Source organism: Ochlerotatus camptorhynchus, unplaced genomic scaffold, assembly GCF_037179485.1.
Source record: "Ochlerotatus camptorhynchus isolate MF236.1 unplaced genomic scaffold, CSIRO-AGI_Acam_v1.1 ptg000491l, whole genome shotgun sequence".
Classification (NCBI taxonomy): domain Eukaryota; kingdom Metazoa; phylum Arthropoda; class Insecta; order Diptera; family Culicidae; genus Ochlerotatus; species Ochlerotatus camptorhynchus.
Genome location: NW_027040976.1, coordinates 930,395 through 958,199, shown reverse-complemented (window position 1 = coordinate 958,199; position 27,805 = coordinate 930,395). Strand labels below are relative to the sequence as shown.

At 40.1% G+C, this 27,805-nt stretch overlaps 1 protein-coding gene across 4 annotated transcripts in view; it reads right to left on the bottom strand.

The window, feature by feature from the left end:
- LOC135712517 (Ig-like and fibronectin type-III domain-containing protein 1) overlaps window positions 1–27,805 on the bottom strand; it is a 573,983-nt gene that overhangs the window by 112,477 nt on the left and 433,701 nt on the right. For all 4 annotated transcript variants that reach the window (XM_065235464.1, XM_065235462.1, XM_065235466.1 and 1 more), the window contains one exon: window positions 1,251–1,547. In XM_065235464.1, coding sequence (XP_065091536.1) covers window positions 1,251–1,386 — 136 coding nt within the window. In that variant the 5' untranslated portion in view covers window positions 1,387–1,547. The remainder of the gene's footprint in view (window positions 1–1,250; window positions 1,548–27,805) is intronic.

Here is a 27,805-nt window from a genome sequence, read left to right as displayed (position 1 = left end):
AAGAGAATCGATCAATCCAATGTTCAGCTTGAAAATGTGAAAAATAACTTCTTATGATGTTCCTGAAAAGGACAGTTTTGTCGTCAGTAATGTCAGTAATGCTGAGCTATTAGGGTGTTCAACACGGATGAGGCTGTTGTTTGGAACGAGGTTGACGCGCTTGGCATAGATGGCCCACAGCGACTCACGAAGATGGATTCCGATCAGTAGCGGTGAGGCTTCTAACCTCCTTCTTCGGTCAATGGACACTCATGTGGTTTGCTGTCGGTACTGATCCAAGTTATTCCGATCGTTATATATTCGCAAGATCTTGAGAAACTTGGTCTGTTTTTAACATGTTTCGAAAATGTTTTGAGAATTCGATGGCCACGCTCACTTTACTCGTCTTCGCCAGATGCTAAGTCGTTTATGGTAGCGGTCCAGCCAGACGTTCTAGTTCTTCTAAAGAAGCTAAAATCGTCTTCCTTTCGGTCGTTAGAATTGTTTGAATTTTTCATACTACTCCGTCTGTTCTTCAAGATTTCCTTGCCATGAATTTGGCTTTTATTCACTATGAGGATCCATCTCTTAAGTTCAATTTGTGAACAGAGTAATTGGGTATTTTATGGAAAATTTAAAAAAGCCTATCTAAAAAGCAACAATATATGATTTTTGCTCTCATTTAAAGCCAAATTGTTCTATGGTTGCTTTTATAATGATAGAACACGTTTATAGAGTTTTTTTTTTATAGTCACTTTAACACTCTTGGGTCATTCGTGATTTATAGAGTATTTTATCGAGACATTAATAAACAATTGCTAATGAAGCACATAATTGAATTTAAGAACAGTTTTATGGAGGGATTGAGAGGTGCTTTAAATTCATTTTGAAAACAAGACAGTTTTTGACTTTCTCGCCAGACGACTATACAAGGTTTTTAAAATAGCAAAAAGCTGAATTACTAAGCACGGATGTTTTACACTTTGAAATACTGTTTTTAAACTAAATGGGTTGTTCATTGCCGTTATAAAACCATTATAAATCAGAGTGGATGCCAAATAGTTTCTGAATTGTTACTTGGGTTGTTTCACATTTTTGTTTGTCGTAATTTTAACCTCTTGTGCTTATTTCGGATAAGATACAGGGTGTTCCCCTGTCCCTTCATTATGACTATGCAGGCAAATAATGTATACAAAATAAATAACAGTTTTCACATCTATCTATTGCATAACCGTTCCCCGCACTTGTAAATTAATCGCATGTTAACTCACCGACGGGATCAACCGCAAGGGCTCCATTGCGGTGTTGGTCAAGAAATACGAATACGGCCATCAGCAGAAGTGCAGCTAACTTCAGCGACGGTGCCGGCTCGAGGGGGTTTCTGGTTTCACGGAACAACCGCAACATGTCGTTTGGCTTTGAGATTAGGTGCTTTCAAGCTAACGGATCAACGGTGGTCGTTGAATGTGTGGTGACACGATGGTGGCGCGGGTGGTGTGGAGGTTCAGGACGGTAGAATGTGGTGTGCCGACGATGGGATCCGGCGGTCCGGTCATTCAATGGAGAATCTGGAATTAAAAGATGGAATGGTTTGACAGTTACTAACTGTTAGATACCGATATATACTAGGAAGCAGTGCTTATATTTGTGATTGTCATTAAAAGAGTTATAGCGATATTGCCAACATTATTTTTGAAATTTTCACAGGAAGAATTGTTTCTCAGAAAAAAAACCTTCGTCAAATTCTCATTCATTGTGTCACATTACTGTCATCCAGGCAGTTGAGGACATAGATGCTTGTTCATATAATTGGCTTCATGGAATTGTTTCTCAAAATTAATTTAATTACGTTACTGACAATTGAAATGGTTTCCCTTGAAGATGACTTTTAGCTCAAATGAGCGACCAAAGCTGTTTTGTCAATATCGCGGTGTATGGTCGATATTTTGCAGCACTGCTAAAAAGCATTAACATAACAAAGGTATGCAACTTATGAATTACTCCGTTAGAAACGCAACTCAACGCAACGTTGATGTATCGGCTTCGGATAATGCTTGGAGGGAATATTCAAGTTCATAATCAAGATTTAGATCGAAGACATCATATCATCAAGATTGGCAACATTGTCAGAATCCAAGTGACAGATACAGTAGCACTGCGCTTAGGTGAAGGTACACAGCAAAAAATAAATTTTAATATTGCATCCAAAAGGATGCATTTCAATCATGTCAAAAATCTCATATAATTATTATAGCCACAAAAAAAAAAACCAGTAAAAGGAGCGTAATGTCACTGTATTAATGATTATTTTGTCCATTTTGGCAAGTAATGTTACACTATATTTTTGACGCGATTGAAGTGCATCCACTTTTATGTGATAGGGGAAATGGCTCAAATGCATCATTGGGACGGTACAAATGGATATTTTTGGTCGCTATTGAAAATTTAGTCGATTGCTAAATTTATGTATGAGCCAAAATTATGAGCATTTAGGCCGACATTACATCCATTTCCCCTATCAAAATTATTTTTTTTTCAGGGGGAACGCCTAGAAAAATATGCAAATACACAAACCATTCTTCTGAGCTTGAAATCTGTGCTATCAAATTCAATCTGAGCATTTATCAGCGCCAGTGGTGTTGTGGTAAGCGTGATTACCTGTCACCCCAGCAGGCCTGGGTTCAATCCCAGTCGGGGCCGCCGGGATGTTCTGATGCATAACTATTGAATAACGCAGTAGTCTGTGATAATCCGTGTAACTGTTGTAAATAGAAAATATTCCACTGTGTAACGTTAACCAATATTTAAAGACGTGCTTCAATCGTACTCTACAATCGGTTATGGGCCCAGGATCTCTAACCGGAAGATTCAGAATATTTTTTTTCATTGAAGCAGCAGTAGGTCCACAAGCGGAAACTCGGGATCCGGACAGCAAGGTCAAGGGAATGGAGATGGCAACGGAAGAGGCAGGACTGAAGCAGGAAGCGTTCGAGTCAGAAGTTCCGTTGTGCTGCCACTGTTGGCATTTGCGATGCGGATGATTCTGATCAGTGAAGGAAGCTGGTCTGCCATTGACGGAGACGGTGAAGATGTTCCTGAGCTCGTGAAGTTGCAGGCTCTCGCAACTATCTACCTAAGTCTGGAGAGCTACAACTACAGCCTGGTTCAGGATGCGGAAACCGCGAAGGACGAAGCTGCATTCTGCATTCCAGGACAGCGGATTAGCCAGGAAAATTGGGCTGCTCAGAAAATTCACGTCAGTACGGCTAATCAATTGTGCTAGCGTTGAGGCGTACGTGGAAGAATTGATAAGCATCCGTGGGATTCAAGGTGGACGATTCTTGGCTCGCGGCGATTCTGTTGATGGGACTTCCTGAGCAGTACGAGCCCATGATCATGGGACTCGAAGCGTCCGGTACGGCTTTGACAGTGGAGGCTAAAATTTTACAGGACATAAAATTGGATCGCGGTCCGGTCAGCAGCCGCACTTTAAAACAAACCGAAAAAAGTTCGGCGAGCTAAAGGACGGTAACAAAAGTGAGAAGCTGTGCTACAACTGTGAGAAACTGGGCACTTTGCAGCCAAATGTCCCAATGCCAAAAAGTCGTCTTTGAAGTCAAGCAAGTCAAAAGGACTGTGCTGTATTGGAGATGTAAGAACCGATGGTGGTATCTGGATTCCGGTGCCACCAGCCACATGGCACGTTAGGATCAACCTTTCGTCAACGCGGTTGCCATGGAACAAGACGTTGGAACAGCAAACAACAGCAACATGAAGGCTATTGCAAAGGGAACGGTTTCCGTGGAAACTGCAGAAGGAAGCATGGAAGTTGCTAATGAGGACTTCCGGACTTAGAAACCAACCTGTTATCGGTCAGCACCATCTGTAAGCGAGGAAACAAGGTAATATTTACGGTGAACAAGTGCGAAGTCTGGGATGAAAGCGACGAGCTTGTCATTATCGGAGTTCAAGAAGGCGGTCTCTATCGTGTCAGTCGGCCGGAAAAATCGTTTCTGGTTAACGGCATCGAGTTGTGGCATAGACGTCTTGGCCATTTGAATGAAGGAAACTTGAAGAAACTCAAGGAAGTGGCTAGCGGAATCGACTTCAAGAATGAAGCACTTACCAATTGTGTGTCGTGTCTTTCTTGAAAGGAGGAATCAGGCGCTTGAAGCATACAAGAAATTCAAAGCTAGAGCCGAGAGACAAAGCGGGAAGAAGCTGAAGATTTTGCGTACAGACAATGGGACGGAGTACGTCAACGAAAGTTTCCGTGAAGTTTTGGAACGTGAAGCTATCCGGCATCAAACCACGTGTCCGTTTACACCTGAACAAAATGGTGTTACTGAACGCATGAACGTTGGTGGAGAAAGCACGATGCATGCTCAACAATGCAAAGCTTGGTAAGCAGTTTTGGGCGGAAGCAGTTTCGATAGCTGCCCTGCCCATAATCGCAAGTCAGTCCCATCTGTAAAAAACTGGAAATGAGAAAACGGCGTTCAAAGATTTTTCAAGTTTTCTGATTTGACACTTATTTTGGAGGGATAAATTTAAAAATAACCCAGACAACCAGAAAGCACGTACATTCAAAGTTGTTTTTGTGATATACAAACATATATACAAGCCAACAATTCGTATAAAATGCAAAGAAATGGCTTATACGTACAAAAGTGGAGGCCATATACGTGCATATTTTAATTTAACTTTAAACGAGTTGGTTTAACATCATATACGATTTAATCTGTAATAACAAATTCATTTTGAAAAGTCTTACGATGTAATCCGATTTGATTTGTGATACAGTAGGACGAAAAATTGAGCCATCGCATATAGGTCGGAAATTTGCATTCTATACGATTTCACTTAAACATAATGCGAGGTATGCCATTGTTATATGCGATTTTGACTTAAACGGTAGCAATTTACGATACTTTCTGTACATTGTTATACGACTTCTGGTTGTCTAGGAAACGTACAATGTGATAGAATGCATCTATGTTTACCCAAAAATATTGGAAAAATATCGTGAAATTTTTATTTTATTACCAAAATCTGAGTGGGACTGACTTGCGATTACATTTAACGTCAATGAGAAAAATAACCGCAAGTCAGTCACAATTCCATGCCGATGCTGCATTAGTTTAGCACAGTATTGAACAGTAGAAAGATGGTCCTATAGAACGTTATTGAATATTTTTGGATTTGTACCGCTGGTTCCAGAGCAATGGCCGGAACATATTCCGGTGAGTATGGGTCTTCATCAGACCAGAGCCAAACGTGCCAAACCCACCATGTGATAAATCAATTCACATGAGAATTCAAAAAATAAGATCAATAAGAGTCATGATGATTGACCAGCATCATGTTGGCCACACCCGGACATGTTCCGGGTATACCCGGGGAAGTGGTAAATCCTTTTTAATTAAAATCCATCAAGCGATACATCAAATCACATGATAATTCAAAGCCATATCCATTAGCGGTCAAACTGAGTATCGTAAGAGCTATATTGGCCGCATCCGGACATGTACCAGATACCCTACACGCTAAGATCAGTTTACCTAGACGGTACAAAGAGATTACCGAGATTGGCCGTAAATTGCACAAACTCACAAATGGGTAAATATTTTTAACCCAAATATGGGTTCTTGTGAACCATAAATGATTTATTTTTATGCAAATTTGATTTAAATTTACCCATATTTGGGTTAAAAAATTTACCTATATCTGAGTTCGTGCAGTTTACGCCTGATTTGGGTAAAGTAAACCTATATTTGGGTTATCTGATCTTAGCGTGTAGGGGAAGTGGACAAAAGCTGTATTGAGACAAATCTCATGATGCTACACCCAACCGAGGGATGTAAGATTCGCTTACAATTATGTGGGATTCATCATCAGAGGATGTTAATGGAGACCGCATGAACCGAGGATGCGATATACCTAGCTGCGGTCCAATGCAAGAAAATTGGAGACCGAAAAATGTAGAGTGTATTAGTGAGGTAAATTAGTTATGTCGAAAAAAATAGGAATCCGATTGCCGACTGGACTCGAATCAAGAACGCTTCGGTTATCAGACCTGTGCTTTCTCCACTGCTCTCTCCATGCTCCTGAATATGGATAGCCTAAAAGCAAACATGAAGCGCTCATTTTCTCGCATACTCGACTTCGTATGCTTTTTCTGATGGAGAGATTCGAGGCAAGTGTGTGCGTCGTTCTACAATGTTCTACAATGTGCGTTGTTCTACAAGCTTACTGGTATAGTCGAAAGCGTAGATAGAACACGAAATGAAAAAGACAAAAAACCATTACATCGCCTGTAAGGTCAACTTCTAACATTCGCTGCGATGTTCATGAACAGAGGATGATAGGAAACGGAACTAACATTCATTGTAATAGATTTATGGTTTGCGTGTATGTGTTGTCTAACATTTCTAATATATTTTTTTCTAATGGGACTGACTTGCGGTTACTTTTCGCTGTGGGACAATTTTACTTGGTATTGTTTTCATTTTTCTTGAACAAACCACATTTTTTCAATAGCACATCTCAAAAAAACATAGAATGATAAACTGAATAATGATGCTAACTCAAAATTGATAAAAATGCAGATGGGACTGACTTGCGATTACCGGCAGTGCCTTTCTGGTCAATGGATGTCCAACGCTGGACAGAAGCCGCATCTCAAGATTTTTGGATCTCAAGTGATGGCACACATTCCGAAAGTGACAAGCGGGACAAGTTCGATGCCAAGGCCAGAAAAGCAATCATCGTCAGCTATTGTGAGGACACCAAAGGCTATCGTTTGTGCGATCAAAATACACAGCCAGTGGAGTTCATGGAGCTGAATTTCCAAGAGCTGTTGGTACCAATCAGCTCTTCTGATGGAAGCAATGAAGAGCAGCAATACGAAGTCGTTGTAGTTTCTTCTGATGGTGAAGATGAAGACATCGAAAAGGTTGCGGATGCAGCTGAAAACGCGCTCCCATCGCAACTGAATAGACCATCTGATTCGCAGCAAGAGTTAAGAGCAACCGTAACGGTACGCTGCTAAACTCATTTTAGCAGCCCTCATCATAGCGCAGCTACCGTATCGGGGGTTGCCATACGAGTAACTAAAATAGCACTCGGCTTCTCGGTGAGAAGCGCGCTACCAAATTTAGCAGCGCGGGAGAAAGGTTGCTATTCGTAGAAATGTCAAAATGCTCACTACCGGTACGGACAAAGGTGAGTAAATTGATAACCACGATAGCAGCGACCGGTGTGGAGAAGAGTGACTAAACCAAAATGAGAGCGCTGTGCGCTGTTAAAATAGTCGCGCAAATGACAACGACCGTTACGGTTGCTATAAGGCGCAGCGGTTAGGGGGCGCAGTTATCCAGGCAAGTACAATGATTATATTAGCTTTGGAGCATATTCTGGTGATACCATTTCCCTCCAGTAGCAACGCTAGCTGATCCCAGTTTAAGGCTGGACAAATCCATGGGGCCGAGAAACCAGAACGAAGCCGAGGAGATGAAGAAAGTTCCTTTCAAAGAAGTTCTTGGATGTCTGTCTTTTGTAGCCCAGATGTTTTAATACGAATCAATTTCAATTACTTTACTTGTATAGAAGCTCTGTCTAATGCTAGCTGAAATCGGACCGATTTTATTGGATGTCAGCCTAACAATCATCGTAAGTAATTTTCTTAACCACTGTCTATGACATAATACAACTAAGAGCATAGAATTAAATACACTTCCGATTTGGTAGTTGACTAGTATGCAAACAGAAAATAAAATGGGGTACTTGTCAACTTTCTAGATGTTCAATACAAGCAAGTTGAACGCTGAAATGAAACGGCTTAACTGGGCATCACTCACTAATTAAAAATTACAGCAAAGAAAATTAGGACCAACTTAATCTAAATAAATGAATTTAAAATTTCCCGGGAAATTCATTAATCCCGGGAATAAAAAATTAAGTTTCATGGACTCGGGAATCCCGGAAAATATCATTTCCCGGAAATGGTCACGTCTCTTATCCATATCGAATTGATGTTGAAAACTCAGTTTAAGGAGACTTGATCACCGAAGATTCGATCTCAGGACGTGTGTGGTTCACAGTTTGGGAAGATTTGATACCCAAAAGTTTGGACTTGATTCTGTGTGTGAAAATAAATAGCGAAATGCACGTCTTTAAAAGGAAGATTGCAATTTGCATTTTGAAAAAAATGGGGGGACTTGCAATTTCTTAAAATGCTATTAAAAAGCTAGGCTTAAAGATATTTATAAAGTTACGTAAGGAGTTTCCATTTAGGGAAAATGACGGTTTCGGCTCTTTTTTGCATATTACCGTCAAGGGACTTCGTTTACCGTCCATGAGCGCTGGTTTTTTGCATGAAGGTGCATCATATTCCAGACTACCGTTTTGCAAAAAAAAAAATGCATGTCAATGCAAAAACCGCAACAAAAATAATGTTTGCTCTGATATATATTCAAAATTAGAACGGAGCCAATCTGCATAAAATTCAGTAAATATTTATACTAAAAATGCTTACACCAACTTTTTTTTTAAATAAAATATTTTTTTTAATAGAATAATTTATTTTTTTAATAAGTCTTCTGACAAAGTTGTCTAAATGAATACACTATTCATATTAAATAAGGTTCAGTCTTCTTACTCTATTCACAAATTGAGGTGTGGACATACTAAAATCAAACGTGGACTCGACGGATACACACTTACGAACCATTGCACAAATAGGCTGGTTGTAGCCATAGAGAGTACGATGAAAGCTCGGTTGCATCAGGGATTGCTGACGTAACATCCTACCTGAATCACGGAAATCAAGCAGTGACAGAAGATTAGAGCAATCGACGTCACCGTTGAGTAATTTAGCTATAAACGTAGCCTGTTGTAGCTTACGTCTTCGATCAAGCATTTCGAGGTCAAGCAAACGGCATCTATCGGGATATGCTGGAAGGTTCAAAGGATCACGCCACGGTAGGTTTCTGAGCGCAAGTCGTATGAATCTTTTTTGCACACGCTCGATTCTTAGATTCCATGATACGTCATTTGGAGCCCATACAACTGAAGCTTTTTCTAGGATCGGCCTTACGAGTGAACAATACAATGCTTTTAGACAGTGTGGATCCGTGAAATTCTTGGCAATCTTAGAGATGAACCCAAGTTGACGATTAGCCTTGGAAATAATCGATGCATAATTGGAATGAAAGGAAAGTTTCGAGTCCAATACGACACCAGGATCCGTCACTTGATCAACTCTGCTAAGAACAGTATCATCGATGTGGTATTCATAAATTAACGGCTCTTTGGACCGCTAGAAGGTCATCACATGACATTTCGCGACGCTGATGAGTCCTCGATGCAGCGTACCACCACATAGATTTTCAGATCATCAGCAAATACAGTGGGGGAAATTCGTTTAAACGCAATGTCATTTTTGCGTTTATTTTCAACACAAAAGATCGAGACAAAAAATCAAATATAGTTTGTCATAGCCCATCAGAAGTCTCGTATTTGAGAACACAATTTGATTGGAAGTTCATAATGACTTTTGAAAAAATCCCAAAAAAGGTGATTTTGGGGGGGAAATTCGTTTAAACGCACTTTTAGTTTTATTAATCAAATCGAGTTCACAGTTCAAAAATCAACAATAAACAATAGTTAATACTTCGTTTGCTTTCCGTTTTTCTGAATAGTTTCGAAAATTCTGTTCGGCATTGATTTCACCAGCTTCTGCAGAGTTGTATCAGGTATCAAGCTCCAGGCTTCTCTTACGGCTGACTCAAGTTCACGAACTGTTTTAAACTGCCTTCCGCCTTTGTAAACCTGTCGTGCCAGGATGCCCCACAAGTTCTCGATAGGATTTAGATCCGGACTACGAGCTGGCCAATTCAAAAGACTGATGTCTCGTTCAGAAAACCATTTCAAAGATTGCTTGCTGACATGAATTGCTGCATTATCCTGTTGAAATACGAAATTTTCCGGCATAACGTCTTCAGTAAACGGGATCAAAACATCTTCCAGAAGCTCCAAGTACTTTCCCGAATTCATCCTGGTTGAAATGGTGGCAATAGGGGTCTTTCCATGGATCGAAAAAGCGGCCTAACACATTAGAGTACCACCTCCAAAGTTCCTGCTCAACTTAACCTGCGGAGATTTCCTCAAATCGTGCCAATAATATGCGGTGCAGTCTGGGCCGTCCAAATTGAATTTCTTCTCGTCAGAAAAAATAACATTGTCCCATTCCGTAGTCCAAGACATGTATTTTTTAGCGAAATTCAATCTGGCGCTAATGTGGGCCGGTTGAAGATTGGGTTTTTTTGCTTTTTTGGTGTACTTTAAGTGGCCACTTCCATGTAGAATCTGCCGTACACGCCTCTTAGAAATGGAAAGCCCCATTTCTTGCTTGATTTGCGCAGCAGAGAAGTTTCCAGAGTCTCCCATTTGTATGATTTGGTTTCGGACACGGTTGGTGATCTTCGAATTTCCCTTTGTTTTCTTTTTTACGCCATACGTCTTGCCTTTTTTCAGCAGGTTCCTGATTGCTGCTTCCGATCTGTGGATCACATGTGCAATTTTGCGATTGCTCTCACCGCGACTTTTGAGTTCTCGAACCAGTATTTGCTCCGACTGGCTTAAATACTTTCCTTTACCCATTTTGCCGAAAACAAGCAACAACTACCGCGCAACGCAAATTTAAACTCGTGTTAATGGCGAACGAGGGCTATACAGTGTAAATATGACAGATGCGCAAGATAACAGGAGCATAGGTACGCTCAATGCGGCTTTACGTTAGTGTGCGTTTAAACGAATTTCCCCTCTAAAATCACCTTTATTGGATTTTTTCAGAGACCACAATGAACTTCCGTTCAAATTGTGTTCTCAAATACGAGACTTCTGATGGGCTATGACAAACTATATTTGATTTTTTGTCTCGATCTTTTGTGTTGAAAATAAACGCAAAAATGACATTGCGTTTAAACGAATTTCCCCCACTGTACGAGCTTGCATTTGTGGCCAAGGGTAGATGCAGCGTCATTGAAGAATAACACAAACAATAACGGTCCCAAATTACTTCCTTGTGAGACACCGGACGTGCTAGCAAATGGCGATGAAACATAAGATCCGTGTTTAACGTACAGCGTTCTGCCACTCAAGTACGATGACAACCACGACACCAATCGATTTGAGACTCCCAATCGCGATAGCAGTGCAATACTTTATGATCAATTTTGTCAAAAGCCGCCTTTAGGTCCGTATAGATTACGTCAACCTGCGCTTTATCTTCCATAGCCGAAAAACGGGTAGTAGTTAGATCCAGCAAGTTAGTAGCAACAGTCCTACCGGGAATAAATCCATGTTGATCTGACGAAATGTGGTTTTTTGTAGCGCGTAGAATTTGATCACTGACGATAATCTCGAGGAGTTTCGATGCGGCAGAAAGGCTGGTTATCCCACGGTAGTTTCTAACATCTCTTCGGTCACCACTTTTGTGCACAGGAAACATGTACGATAGTTTCCATCTTATGGGAAATTCACCTAGCTCAAGCGAACGGTTGAAAATGAGGGCTAGCGGCTCAGCTACAACGCATGCGCAGCGACGGAAAACAGCAGGAGGGATACCATCCAGGCCAGGAGCAAATTAATTCTTCAGCTTTTTTGAAGCACCGATGATCATTGCAGATGAAATTTCGAATGTGTCTAAATTAACTTTGACGTGATATTAAAATTATTTTTTTGCTGTGAGGATGTTCGTAATCGACTCTTACATTTTCTGCTACTGACGCCATGGAGGCAGCTCCTAAACTTGGACCTACACTTACACCTATAGACCCATCAACTCATGGACCGGGGACCAATGGTTTTACTTCCGTTCCGTTATTAGAGATTTTATGCCTTTGAAAATCCCGACGGCACCGACTGGGATTGAACTCAGACACTTTGGAGTGAGTGGAAATACGTTTAATAAGCGATTGTTTGAGTGCCATTTAAATCAGGAGAAAAACAAGAAAATTGTCTTTTACATAATACCATTAACACTGAGTTCCCTGTTCCGAAAACAAAAATACATATGGCATCTACCAGCAGTTACGAACCACGATCGATTTCCTAGGGCATATTTGGCAATAGGATAGCCATTTCGATACCGAAGAACACACATGACAGCACGTAATCAAGTGCAGGTGTGTGGTGTCCAGACTTTGACAAGCCGAGGCAATTAATAAATGTTCGGCATACGGCAGTGACACTTCTTGTATCATTTAAATACTAGACATGGTTGAAATTAGGGCTCAAACTGGTTCCCGTCGATTCCAACAGAGGTTAAAGATGCAACAGTTAATCGAAGTTACATCAGATTTTCAACAAGCTTTGTTCTTTGTTGTTGATGTGTTGTAGGTGAGGGGAGGGGATGAGGATTATATCCAGTATTTAAATAAGGCTAGCTTTGGAAACTTGTCTACCTCTATGTAGTAGAGTTGAATATTTGATGAACGAAAACTTTGGCTATCCAGTTTTGGCTGGTTTCATCGTCTGGCATGTAATGAAAGTATTTTTTTTTTAGTGTGATACCTATTTAGGAACGAGCTGGATAATTTTGTTTCGAAGGTGTGGCTTGTTAATCAATAAACTGTGGAATGAATTAAGAATTATAGCTGATTGAGCAGTGTGCCGTCTATTCAGGGACGCAAATTTTAACCTAGCTTAGCTTAAAATGACTGCACTTATCAAGTGGTTGCTACTCCGTGGTTGATCAGAATAAGTGAAATTGCACAATGCGGCAACTGAATGGGGTTGGGTATAACCGTCCACTCTCATTGTACCACTTTCAGTGACTCCATATTTAAAAGATCAATAGCGGCGCCGGCCACGTCATGCACTCAGGTGAGAGTATGGATGGAATATTAGAGCGACCATTGTTGTTTTGGAGACCGGTAAACATGCTCCCCACAAATGTCACAGGAGGAATATTTTGTTAGTATGTTGGATTCGTTGGACCAGGATTCATCTTGATAAGTGATGTGATCGTAGTTTTGATTTCCGGAAGTGACGCGAATAAAACTTGCGATCTTTGGAATGGCTGAAACCCAAGCAGAAAATAATATCTCGATACCTTAAATTGGTATGGATGAGCCTGTCATAAGAGAAAAAATACCATACGTGGAAAATACGTTAAATATCAGTGTGGTTCATTTTCGTGACAAATGTGGCTGAATTGCTATGTTGAAGGTTATATATGAAGTATATCAGAAATATTCTGATATTAACAAATAATGCAAGCGTTCAATCGTTATGACCATTTTTAAAAGCGACAGTTATTCTGAATCACCCTGTACAACATGTTTGTATGACTTCGAGTATAAGCTCAATTTCGTTAGCTCCAGATTAGCAAAGCATTTGAAACACACAGCATACAAGAACCACCATCCTTGTAGATTTGGCACAGTCTACCAAATCTACAAATATGGCGGTGATTGTGGTACACCATCAGATCAAACGAGTCAGGGCTACTTGTTGTGCGCCTCAAACCAACACAATCTATAAATCTTTCTGAAGGGTCAAGTTCATGGGTACAGCACAAATCGTCCTTGATACTGATCATTGAAATACTATTCATTATATTAATAATTGAATTTCTGTCAGTCATGCACACTTAGTTATATAATTGAGCCTTTAAATTACAACCAGAGGCCCGCACCAGAATGGCAAATAATCCTTGAACTCAATATTGCGCACGACGGCATATTATTCCTAGCAAGCCAAGTGCTAAAAATCTGTGCCTGTAGATCAACCTTCTCCAAATTCATGGTGAACCAGCAACCCAAAAGTGAAAAAAAATAAAAATACTCGCGCCCTGTCCAGCAAGTCACTTCAATGCTAGAACAACATGGGGATAGCGATCTTGTGCAGCGTCATCGACTCGTTGGCCCGAATCCGAACTCCTTTCATTCGCTGACGGCATCAAGAACATTGTTGAGCCGTTGAGAGTTTGTCTACGACGACGACGACGACGCCATGGATGCGAAATTGTCCACTCGTTCAACCGGTGCGATGTGGGTTGGTACGTGGATTGCGCAGTTTCCCGGTGTTTGTATATAGGAAAAGGAATCTCTAACAAGAATTCAACTGGCGTAGCAATTGATTGAGTGACACCTTCTCAGGCGGCAGCCGGTGTTCGAAGTGGCACAGAGCTACTTATCGAACCGCGTGCTCCGAATTTGATTCTCCCACGTACGTACAGAGGTATGTATGCGCGCTCAAGTCAAGTCACGATCTGCACAGGAGGGGCCTACCTATTGACTGAGCCTGAGATGGCTTCAGAATTTTGCTGTTGTTGGTGTCATTGTCTGCGATGAGAGATGCTCGGCGATAAAGGAGCTTGTTATTCTATTTCTATATAAATTGTATCGGTGAATCGGTGTTGTTTGTCAGTCCTCGTCGCCGCTGTTGTCGTTGTCGGCTGTAGTTTTTGCGTTGCCTCGGCGTTAAAGATGAAATCGATTTCGATCGCCGTTTTGGTATGAGAACGGTACGCTACGTTAGGATTTTTGTGGAATAAATTCTTCAAGATCTCTTGAATGCTCTGAAATGATCGGCGGCGGTTGTTCAAAGAATTTGATTTACAGCAGAAAATAAATTTTTATATTACATCCAAGAGGATACACTTCAATCATGTCGAAAATCCCTTTTATTTTTTTTGGCTACAAAAATAAACAAATGCAGTAAAAGCAGCGTAATGTCAGTTCATGCACTGTATTAATCATAATTTTGTCCTTTTTGGCAAGTAATATTAGACTCTTTGATGTGATATCAAAATTAATTTGTTGCTGTTTTTAATTAGTAATTAATTCGACGTACGAGCTTGGCATGATCAATAAAAGGTTGCCCATCAGTTGTCCATAGATTTTTTTTGTATTTTATTGCTTAGCTGAAAGTTTTTAGCATGGTCACTTTTATGTAAATATAATTAAGGATTACCAAGTATTATTTTGAATTTATAATTTGTGTAGCCATCTATTTTTGTGATTCGTTATTAATTATCGCTCACGTTATTTATTTACCAGTTACATTTAATAATTTTGTGGCATAATTACACGCTTACTTAAATTAAATAGAAGTCACCACTACAAATGAAACGTATTTTAAATCCGCAAGAAAAATAATTGCTTGCTTACAAAATTCATTTTTTTACCGCCAATGAAAACGTTCTTTGGTTTGTCAGACTCGTTGTAAAGTCGAAGGTTTGAATCCGAACCATTCTCTGTCGTAAAAAAATCAATCGAACCAAACACAGATTGAAGCGAGACAGATTAATCATGCCAACCGAGAAAGATATAGAATTTAAATCGGCTCAAGATCGTAGTTGATGAGATTTGTCGTTTGAAAACGTCGTTACTTACTTCGGTAATTGACGTACTCCCGGCCACGAAGACTATGATCACGATATGATCTGAGGGTTTTTGGAACCTTCACTCGTCCATATTGACCTGGACCGTGGAAGAGGCGAGAGTGCGTGAAATAGTTTTTTTCATGTCGTGGTGTGTTTCAATGCCAAGTTCAGCAGTTACACGGTAACCAGCGTAAACACATTAATGTGTAAAATTTCACACATTTTGTGAAAAAAGGGGCCTACTCATAAAATGTGTAAACTGCGTTTACACATTTATGTGTAAACCCAGCAAACGTCAATAGAAGAGTATTTTTTACACATTTTTCAATAACGGTTTTTACAGCAAAATGTGTAAAAAGTAATCATTTCTAGAAATTGAATACGATGGGAAAGCATGCTTTTTTCTATTTATTTCGGAGTTTTCTTATTTGTGTCACTGATAAAATAATGAATTCTCGGATACAATAATAATTTATTATCTCTTTTATCTTTATCACATTTATCTCTTTATATGAGTTTTAACCTTAACGAGATTGCCAAGGAACTCATCGCAGCCAGACACCGGACAATGAAAACCTTGATTATGAAAAAAAAAAATCTTCTTAAACTTAGCTATGAAAATAATATAAATCACTTACCCTAGCTTGTCCATCTGCACTGTCCAGTTTGGACCTTACTTCCTTAATTTCACTGTTGTTAATCACTGCTTAGCGGCCGAAGGCCGGTCAACGAAACAGGATGCAGCAAAGTTTGAAGTTTATTTTTACCCATTAATGAGTATAAAAATACACATTTTTTGATTGGTACTACATTCTTAAAATGTGTATTTTTTTACACATTTTAAGATTTCCAAATTTACACATTTTTTGACAGCTGCATATAAATATAAAAAATGTGTATTTTTTTACTTATTTATGTGTTTACGCTGGTTACCGTGTAGGTCAATGTGACGTGTGGTCAATTTTGTGTGTGTGTGTGTGTGTGTTCGTGTAGAGAAAAGGTTGTTCGTGGATAATTGTTTATGTGGAGGTTTTTGTTTATTAATGTGTCGAACAGACGTTCTGTAACGGGCTACTCGCCGAAAGGTTCTTTTCCAAGTGTATAAACCTCTCCACTTAAGCGCCAAGCAAGCAAAAGAATCACTTGCATATGAAGAGCCAAGGTTTGCTCGTGCCCGGTGAGGCTCCTCAAGGCGAGTCCTTCAAAATACTACTCCGATTTCCGATCGTACCACAACCAACGCTTCTAAATATGACCCCTAGATAATGTAGTCAACGGGGACCCAAACTAAGTCAACGCACGGACTAAAAAAACTCAATTATCAGACTTTTCTCTTTTGCTCACGACAATCATGGTTGGTTATTCTTTTTTCATACACTTTGTATTCGGTTTTGAAAGGGGTTAGTTAATAGCCATCGGCTCTGCTATACCGACCGTAGTTCAAAATCAACTGTCTAATGACTTCACTTGGTTTGTCCCATTTATTACTATTCTAGAATCTTCTTATCTTCGGTGTAGGTGTATGTGTGTGTTGATGCCTTCTTATTCTATTTATAGGTTACCTGGACTGATCTAACCTGTTATGCTCGGAGGGGCTGCAGCCGTATACTACCTCTCGCTGATGATGCTGTCAGTGGTGCGTGTCTCGGCTATGACGAATTTTCTCCTCGAGACAGCCACCACACGGGTACACGTTTTGATTCGGTTTTTTTAGCGGGCCCGCTTTTCTACTCACGCGAGTGCTGCTTCGAGGCCAAACATGGGGTGATCCGGCAATTGGCGACCGGTATACAACCCCGGAAGTAGTGGTGACTTCCGATGGCCCGTAAGTGCGCTGGGGAATATCGCTAACCCGCCAACGAGACCAGCTACAAGCTGACGAGTCTTCGGACCTTCCCAGAGATCGCGTGGCATACGCGAACCCCTACACCTACCTCGACGAAACACCTTCGCTTGAAGGATATTCGGTCCTTCAAGTGAAAAGAAACGCACCAATTACAATTTTGTTTTTCTAACTTCCAACAGTCGAGTTGTGGATATTTACCTGGACCTCGAGCAGATTATTTCGTGTGTTTCACCTTTTTCTCTTTTAAAGACAACTTTAGCCTATTCATATGCTACAAAAAATTTTAGGTTAGGCTACATTCAACAAAATTAACAGAGGAACTCTCTAGGTTTACAATAGATTTTAGGCACGCGTGGGCCAATAATAACGTTCTCAACCACTATTGTTTTTTTCTAAATTTCCCGATTACTGAAATACAAGATGTTATTTTTTTTACATATTTTTCCTATGGTCGATATCTTATTAAAACTCACTATAACTATTTCGATTGGCTAAAATTCTCACAAACGATAACTTTCCACTAAGTTTTTTTTTCGGGACTACGTCCAACCACTATGCCGATCGAAACGAGAAAGAATGGTAATTGAAGATGGCCTTCTTTGCAAAGTGTTACGCAACGCGGGGATCTCTGCTAATACCATTGCTTCAAAAATTTGCATATCATCATTTCATTTTTAAAACATTGGCTATACTATCTGCGATCCAAACGGAGTGGTATGTCTTGCTTCACGATCAGATTCAAATGAGTGTTTCCAATTCTCGCCACTCACAGCGCTACGATGCATAAAAAGTGCTCGAATGCAAACATCACCAAATGTATACAATTGCCTTCCCTTTGATTTTCTTGTAGCCTGAGAAGTGGAAGATACACACTTCAAGAGAATATATTTACAGATGTTACTATTTTTTTACGACCATTTTGTAACAATGTTACAGTTCGACAGCTTTTTATTTAGGATTCGCTTCTAGGCGATGTATGACCGAGGTCCCGGTTTAAGAGGAAAGCCGGAAGGGACCAAACCGTTCCGACAGAGCGGCCATTTCGCCATTTCTGTCACACGAGGTAAGCACGTGTAAAAACACTAATGTTCCCCAATGTCGTCTGCAGCGCCGATCCATTTCGACGCGAGTATCAGTACCAGCTTCAAGACCATCCATCGACTGTAATTCTCTGGGCGATAGCCACAATACCACCGCAAACCAGCCGGAATCTGCTTTGCCGACCAATTCATCGGGAAGCTATTTCGGTACCGTGAGTAGACCAAACAATTAATTTAACCATGCACATATAGATGGGGGTGACCTCGGCGTAGTGGTTAGCATCCATACCTCACACGCCAAAGTCACGAGTTCAAATCTCACCCCGGACAAGTCACGAATGACCCGAGAGCGTTAAAGTGACTATAATAATAAAAACAAAAAACAAAAAAAAAAGAAACCATGCATATGCGTTAACCTAACCACACCATACACACTCCACGAAAGAAGAGCTCGATATGTGAAAATAGCTAGCGATCACTAGAATAAATCCGGGGGGCGACCCCGGCGTAGTGGTTAACATCCATACCTCTCACGCCAAAGTCACGAGTTCAAATCTCACCCCCGGACAAGTCACGAATGACCCAAAAGTGTTAAAGTGACTATAATTAAAAAAAAAAAAAAAAAACTAGAATAAATCCGCTCACAAGTGGGAAAACTACTGAAACTAGAGAAGAAGAACAGCAAATATGAAAACGTAGGTTATAAAATTGAATAAACTTGCTTAAATGTTTTACGGTAGTTTACCCCAATGAATGTGTATGCGTTGAATGTTAAAGCTTCCCATGTAACTTATTTTTCGTTTCCTATAGTTCTCACATTTTGCGTTGTTCTACATTTGTGATATTCACGGTTTGCTGTGCAAGAATGAGATCAACTTAAACTTGAGTTGATTTTACTCATAAATCGCAAAAAGTGCAGGAACGATGAGTAAATTTGCTTTATGTTTTTCCAGGTTTTTCCAGGAAAAAAAAATTCCGAATATGAGAAAAGTAAAGATTGTCTTCTCTCAGTAATACTCCTAGACTGAGTACAATTATCGCCAATTATCCTCACTTTTCCGCTAGATTTTTGAGGATTTCCACAGGAAAACATGAATCAATTTACTCATCGCTGAGTTCCTGCACTTTTTCCGCTTATGAGTAAACTGATCTCAAATTTGGGTTGATCTTATTGGTAGTGTCGGAGACGAACTACACTCAAAAAATTTATCACATATCTAATGGATGAAATCCATGTGAAATTCACATAGCTTTCCTGTGATCACATAGCAGCAAATCCCACCACAAAATCATATGAATATTATAAGGCTGATGAAATTCATTTGCAAGATCACATTAATTTAATGAGATTGCATAAATGTTATGTGAAATTCAGATGAATTCCATTAATTTTGATTATGGATGAAAATCATGTGCATTTCCAATGGAAGCTACATGCAAACTTTTTTTCGGTGTAGCCCGTGGCTGCAAATCTCCTTAAAAAAATCATTGGCTGTGTGCACTCCAGGTACTCTCTAGAGGCGGTGTATAACAGTCAGGTCAAGAGAAAAACAGTGGAACTCGCATCACGGTTTCCGAAATATTTCCTTCCATTTCACTTGGCAACAGAGGAAGTTCTGCATCAACTTGAAATGACTTCTTGCGAGAAAACAAATTAGCGGCTGTAGTAAATCATTATATCAGTGAATTTGTCGCACTATCTTAACAACCAAATATTACAAATTTTCATTACTGATCATTACCAAACCTTTATCATGATCATGATCACTGAGTGTTTAGGATCATTTCTTCGAGTATATATTATATTTTATTGCAATACCTTTCGTGGAGCATTCATAGCATGGTAATGTTTGTTTATTTTGCAAGATAGGTTTGACAGTTCAATAGGTAGACTTGGCTTCACTCTTCGTGTGTGAAGTCTCTCCACTCACGTGTCGAGATCGGCTGGGATTTTTAAATAAGTGAGTTCCTCCGGTGATGATACTGGTAAATGGTATTTTTGCAAGTAGGTAGGACAACCGGTACCATCAACTATTCTCTTGTCGCAATTGCGGCGACCTCTTCTCGATCCATCTGTTTCGTTCTCAAATTAATTGTTTTGGTTCTGATGAACAAACCCGCCCTGAATTCTGGTTTTTAGCCGGACAAACAAGACTCGACGGACGGTCCTCCCCGGAGGTGGTGGTTAATCCGTCCGTTTATAGAACCAGGGAACGTTTAAGGAGACGGAAAACAATAAGCCGAATTTTGCACGCTACAAGTTATACAAGGGATGGTTTACGCGCTGTGCACGGGAACAAATCAAAAATCCGAAATGAGAAAAATTACTCATGATTTCATGAACATAGCGCATTTTCATGTTATGAAAATACATCATGAATAATGTTCATGATATCATGAGATATGCTTGCATAACGGACCCAAGATTTCCAAAATCATTAATCATTCGAATTAAAATCATGAACTAAATTCATGAGATTAACTTTTAGTTTTTAAACCAAAAAACAAAAAAAAAAAAGAGCGACAGACTGGATTTGAACCAAGAACCTTACGATCATTAAACCCATACTTTGATCACTAGACTATCAGTGTATAAGATGGAAGGTAAAAGGCGTATAAGAGATACCTATGTAGTGCGGTGAACAAAGTGTTCCATGTAACGCTTGAATCGGTCATAAATATGAAATCGGATTTTTTCCCGTGTGGACATGTCCAAAAAGCTGTCCTATCATACACCGCAGCAAATACTGGAGAGAATGATATGAGTTGGCCATGCAGACGATGCAATGATTTTTATGTTTTTTATTTTGCGTTCTGTCTAAGTTTTCGACTATACCACCACGCTTTATGTATAACCACAGACAAACAAACATACTCCCACAAGTTGTTCATCGAATATGCATTCAACGGGAAATTAAAATATTTTTTAGTTGGTAGCACTATAGAGGTAACTCTAAGACAAGAAGGTCCCGAAGAAATGTGCTCAACTTTTTGGCTCAGCTCTGGTACTCTCTTCAGTCCCAAGCTAATCGATGCACCCCTCGAAACAGAGGAAAATCCACGAACCCCTCATTTTATCTGTCAAACTTTCATAGCGAATCAAAACAAACATAGTGTAGTACTAGAATTTCGACTAAAATGGGGTACGTTAATCGATTTGCTTGGGACCAATAGGCTATTCAAGCCGTGATCTAATTTAAAATCGTTAGTTTCCACCGGTTGGTAGTACCGCATAGTCAATTTCCTTGCGTTTGACGTTTACACACTAACGCTACCTGTTAAGCGTACTTCCCATCACAGTATTCTCAAAAGATGGCGGTAGCGTTTTAGCGACGATGTTCTGAAGTGAAAAATATTCAATGTGTTATGTGTTTGTCTGTGGTATAACATTGTAGAGCAACGCACACACTTACTTCGATTATTTCTAATTTCCGTTCAGCAGAAAAAGCATGCGAAATCAAATTATCGTACTATGAGCGTTTCTTATTCGCTTCTAGCCTACCCGTGTTCCTAAGCATAGAGAGAGCAGTGGAGAAAGTCCAGTTGGCACCCTTATTTATTTTATATTTCGTCATAATTAATTGCTCTGACTTATAGACTCTGCATTTTTCAGTCTCCAATTTTCTTACTTGGACCGCAGCTCAGTATTTCTCATACTCCATTCATGCGGTCGCCACTAACATCCTGTGATGATGAATCCCACATAATTGTAAGCAAATCTTACATTGGCTGTAGAACTAGAGATCCGTGGAACTTTCAGAAAGCACGTTATGGAAAATTCAAAAAGTTTCAAGAATGTTTAAAAATTTTAGGAACATTGCGGGTCTTCAGCGAAATTCCATGAATATCAGAAAAATGATTGGCACGTTTGAGAAGTATCGTGAACTTCTTGAAAATTAAGAGATTATTAACTACCGGTAGACTTCTGGCAAGTTCAGAAATATTCAGGGAAGTTTTTGAGAGTTTAATGAGTTTCTAGGAAGTTTAGAAGACTTTTGGAACATTGCAGGAACTTCAGGGCAGTTCCATAAAAAGATTGTACTCGAAAAAAAATGCAACACTTTCTTTTGTGTATAAGTTTTTATTGCATGGGTAAACATTGATAAAATTTTGAGTAAAACTAGTTTAGAGTGTAATGTTTACATGTGCAACAACTCGTCCCAATCTGTCAAGTGATTATCGAGGTGGCTTCCAAACAAGAAGTGCTACGACAAAAAATTTTGGGAGCGGTCGTGGAAAATCCAGTCCCACAGATGGATCGCGAAACAGTTTGGAATCGACTATTCGATCATGTTCCGTGTGGTAAAATCGTTCAAGATGACCCAGACAACCCAGCGGCGAGTTGGCAGTGGAAGAAAAGCGAGAAGACCGACCCCATGAACGATAACTTCAAGCGCAACCCGAACCTTTCGATTCGGGACGTGGCCAAGAAGGCCAATTCTTCCATCTGGTTCGTCTAGCAGGCAATGAAGCGGACCGGAATTCATGTCTTTAAGGTAAGGAAATGCTTTACCAAACCGATAAACAGAGTACGGTGGCGCCGCGCCAGGAAGCTGTACCGCGAGTGGTTGGTGCAACCGAAATGCATCGTAATGGACAACGAGACGTGCATTAAAGCGGACGCCAATCAGATCCCCGGCCTGGAGTTTTTTGTCGGCAAGTCCCGCCTGGATGTTCCGGAAGAAGAAGGTCGACAAATTTCCCAAGAAGTACTTAGTGTGGCAGGCGATCTGTGGGTGCGGCAAATTCAACAAGCCGTACATGACGACCGGCACCATCAACGGCCAAATATATAAAGAAGAATGTCTCCAGAAGCGCCTGCTGTCCTTCCTCCGGTCCCACGAAGGTGACACTCTGTTTTGGCCGGATCTGGCATCATGCCATTACGCGAAACCGGAGATGGAGTGGTACGAAGCCAACGATGTTGTTTTTGTGCCAAAGGAAGCAAATCCGCCAAGCTCGCCAGAACTTCTCCCAATATAAAAATTCTGGGCGATTATGAAGGGCATGCTCCGGAAAACATGGAAGGTCTTCAAAAACGACAAGGATTTGAAGAAAGAGTGGGTGAAAGTGTGTAAGAAAGATGGTGCAAGTGTTGCACAGGATTAAATGGGTAGCGTTAAGTCCAAGGTGCGAGCATTTAGCCTAGAAGAGGAGGTTAAATAAACCAACTTTGCAAAAACACTGCTAATAGGGGAAATGGATGTAATATCGGCCTAATTTGGGCCCATACTTAAATTCAGCAATTGACTAAATTTCCAATAGTGACCAAAAATATCTATTAGTACCGTCCCAATGACGCGTTCAGACAGATATAATTGATAAATAGCAGATTTTTGGCGATGGGCCCAATCTTAGATCCATAGGCCAATATTAGAGCAATTTCTCCTATGTGTTTATCTGTTCCCTGAGAGTTTAAAAAATATCCGACTTAAAATAAATTTTTGGTGATCATTTTTGTCTGTTGCATTTTTTTTTCGAGTACATACAGTCTTTACTACAGAAAAATTGCGGAAATCTTAAAAAGTTCAGAGCTCCTTAGGACTGTTCCAATAATTTCATAGATGCACCGGAAACTTCTGAAAAGTCAAGACCTTTAATGATCTCGACTTTTTAAATCTTGAAGAATTTCTCATTTTATGAGTAAGCCGCACTTTAAGTGTTTTAAGTTTTACGTGTTCCTGAAATTGTGCATTAGTAGATTGCCTCCCGGGAGCCCGGTTTTCCGAGTTCGGTGGTCACACCTTCGGCGTGTAGTTCTTTCGAGTATCTCGTCACCGTGGGCGAGTTTGAACCCGGTCCGATTGACGAATTTGCCCGTTAAAGTGCTGATAATATGTCCGTCGCGAGTGTTGGTGGTGATTCGGTGGGCGATGTTGCTGTGAATCAGCAAGTCTACGGCTTGCAAAAGTGTCGTAGATTGTGAGCAAGCTGAAGGATGCCTCGCTGGCTACGCCCAAGACTGGACGTGCGGTAGCTGGTGGCCGCGAACGGTTCCTGGGGACAGTACTAGACGTGAATCTCCTCCCAGATGACCATGGCAATGCAAGACAATTTGTTTTCGTTAAATGAAGTATTACGGCAAAGGTAATTGCTATTAGATATTTTTACAAACAGTAACAGATAGTGGACATAACGAACCAGGTAAGTGCTGGGCAAAAGTTTTATATCCTAGACAAATGGTAAGTTCCAAATTCGCTGTTGTTGTCGTCGTTGGCAGTACCATTCGTGTATTTAAAATTAACCATCAACAGCTGAAGCTATATGAACTGACGCGTATCTCTCTTGTTGATTACATAACAAGCGAAAACTTAATCATATTTGGTCGTTGAGTGTTGTGGTTTTTAGATGCTCGATGCCCCTGGATGGAGCGTTTTTGTTTAATAAGCTGAATATCATGGGTTTAATCCCAAGCTCTCCTACAACAGAATAAATCGCCATCGTTAAGTTCTGAGAGCGTAAAGCACAGTCAATAACCAAAATTTAAATTGTTAAACATGAATTTCGGAAAGGGTGTATGCGTGATTCAGTTTAGAAGACATTGTTGACTGCTTTCGGGGACGTCGCTTCATTTGAATAGATTTTTGTTAAGTCGATCGTAAATTATGGTAATGTAAGGGACACGGTGGCTATAGACCAACTCTGTTTGCTTATTAAGTAGAAGATCTTGGGTTAAAACCTAAGCCTCGTTATATTACTGAGTTGATCTATCCAGGACTTCCGGGGATTTCATTTCATTATAATAGCTTCTTGTAACCGATAATGAACGATCGTCGGTCGTAGTTTGTTGTGATGTAAGGGGCACGGTGGCCTTAGAGTGACTTTTTTTGCTTACTGAGCAGAACATCGTGGGTAAAAATCTACGTCTCTTACACTACTGAGCGTAATGAAATTCGGTTAAAAAATGGGTACGCAAAAGAAGCGATAATTGAATTTTAGAAAAGACGTGTTGATTGGAGATCCATATCAAATTCTTCTCAAGAGCAGTTGTCATCGTCATCGGTGAGGTCACTTGTGGGTTCAAACCTATGCTCCTTTGCGCTATGGAATCGTTAGGACATCAATTCAGCATATCGTTTACCAAAACGAATCCTGCTGCAATCCCAACACTTTTATCCAACATATTCCATTGATATCTCGTGAAAGTGCAGAGGTGTTCTCGGGTTTCAATAAAGCGAGTATTACGTCAACATGTTCATACCCATTTTTTTCTTGACCAGCATTCGGACGTGGCCGGCGTAGGTGTTGCCTTATTTTAAATCACCAGTATTTACACATTGAGGATGAATGCAAGTCCCAAGCAACGTCTATTGATTCTCTGTGTAATAACAGCTGATCTGACAAAAGCAGAGTAGCAACCGTGGGCGGTCAATCATGCTCATACTCTTGAGAAGATAGTTATTTTGACTGGGTTTTTCAGTCTTCAAGGAAAATAGCTGATTACAGTTTTATCATTGCAAAAGATTCGATCCAGGAGTTGAGATCTTCATCACGGCTGGTTTTAGTTTTAGATCTTAAGCTTTTTGTGCTGATTGGTACAACTAATTATCCCAGTAGAAGGTAAAGTCCAAAGATTGAAACGAGGAAAGTAGAACATGGTAGCGTTTTGATACAGCGTTAAAATGAAAATCCAATACCCGAAACATTGCTGATTGCAGAAAAGTTTTGCACGTACTCTAGTTTTGTGTGTACTTCTCCTAATTTCAATGTTAAGTGCTTTTTAAAGGGTGCGCATGGATTTGAGGTGGGTGGAGTGCACATATGCAAAATCAGTGAGTCACGAGCACCAAATTTACTATGATAGACCTGAGTATTCCATTTACCTAGTTTCTTTTAGAGAATGTCTTGTAAAAGAGAAAAGCGGATTCAAAACAAACTGCCTTGGTAACTTATGCCCAGGCGGTTTCTAGCAACACTGCCAATGAAATCAATATAGGCGTTGCTAGATTTTCTTTGGATTTGACGGTTCGTTTGGCTTGATACCAGCCAGTCCGCTCCTCTCTTGTACTAGACCCTTCCTAGTTTCAATATGCCGTTCTAGCCTGCCGTAATTTTTAATTCATAAATTGAAAAGCTGCTGACTAAGCGCGTCTTATAAAATTGAATGTCAACAACAATTACAACCCAAAGAGATTGGATTGGTATCAAATCGGTTTTATCCAAGTGTCCATTCATGCTCGATTCACAACATGTTACTAAAGTGAAAGTTATGAATTGGGATGTTAGTTGAATATTCACAAGAGGAAATGTGATTGTAGAGAGCATTCATTAATTACGTCACGTCAAATGTAGGGAAATTTGAACCCTCCCTCCATCCTCTCGTCATGTTTTTCCTATACCTAATGCATTGCTTGTCACATTTCTATAACACCCCCCCCCCCCTACCCCCTTAGAGCGTGACAGACATAATCGATGCTCCCATAGAAAATAGGGGTTATTGTTCCGCTTCCGCTTAACTGCAGTTGAGCATTCTGGCATCACAGGAACTTCAAGTGTAGCGCTAGCGAATTCGTTGCATCAGCTTCCAGTCCCATACACAAAATACTGGTTCATCAAAATTTTCCACTTATAAAAACAAAAGCTGCATTCAATGATGGATTGATGGATTGCAATCTTTTCAATTGAAATCGAATGTGCTCGGATCTAGGGGTAACGATAATCTACACATTAGGATGGTTCAAAATATTGATTTGGTTCCACCACACTCAATCGATTGTAAGTCAGGTCCTGATCGTTCTCCCTAAATTAGAGCGCATTTGGTAGCCACACACTTAGAAAAATTGATGTGAATTTAGGTGCTCTGAGACTGACATATACGAGCGTCAATTTTGACATAAAATTGAGTCGTAATAGACGTGAAACTCAGCTCAATCAAACGTACTTTTCGTCGAGTACCGAACTTTTCAGTTTCGGAGCACTTAATTTTACATGACATTTTTGTTTACGTCTCATCCTTTATGTCAAAGATGGATTCCGTCACGTGTAAAATTAGGTATTTCTAAGTGTGCACTTCATACTGCATTTTCAAGTTTATATGAGAAGTACAATGGGAAAAGTGAAAAAAGTGAACACCTCGTCACAATGTTTCCACGTAATAAAGAAAGAGAGATGGTTGAGTAATTTCCATTTAATTCCACTGCGTATCCTTGACACGTGTCCATAAAATGGAAATTACTAAACCCCCTCTCTTTCTTTATAAAGGTATTTCACTTTAGACGCCCACATTCATCAGGTTTCACCATGATTGTTTATGGATAAATTTTCAATCTGTAATCATAGGAAATTCCCTCAGTTACAAATTTGCGGCAGACCACTTTTTAATTGAAGGTCAGGATAATTTGTAATAAATTAATTAGGAAGTGGAGTTTCGGTTGCATCCTGGATCAGTGGTCAGATTTTGTTGGTGCACCATAATTTGGTCTGATTGAATGGGTTTTCGTAATTATTTTGTTCTCGCTCGTGTTCCCTGCGCACATTCGCCAGAAGCGTATAGGGCGTGTTGGTCGTGCCACATTTAGAGTATGACATAGTAGTTGCAGTTAGATC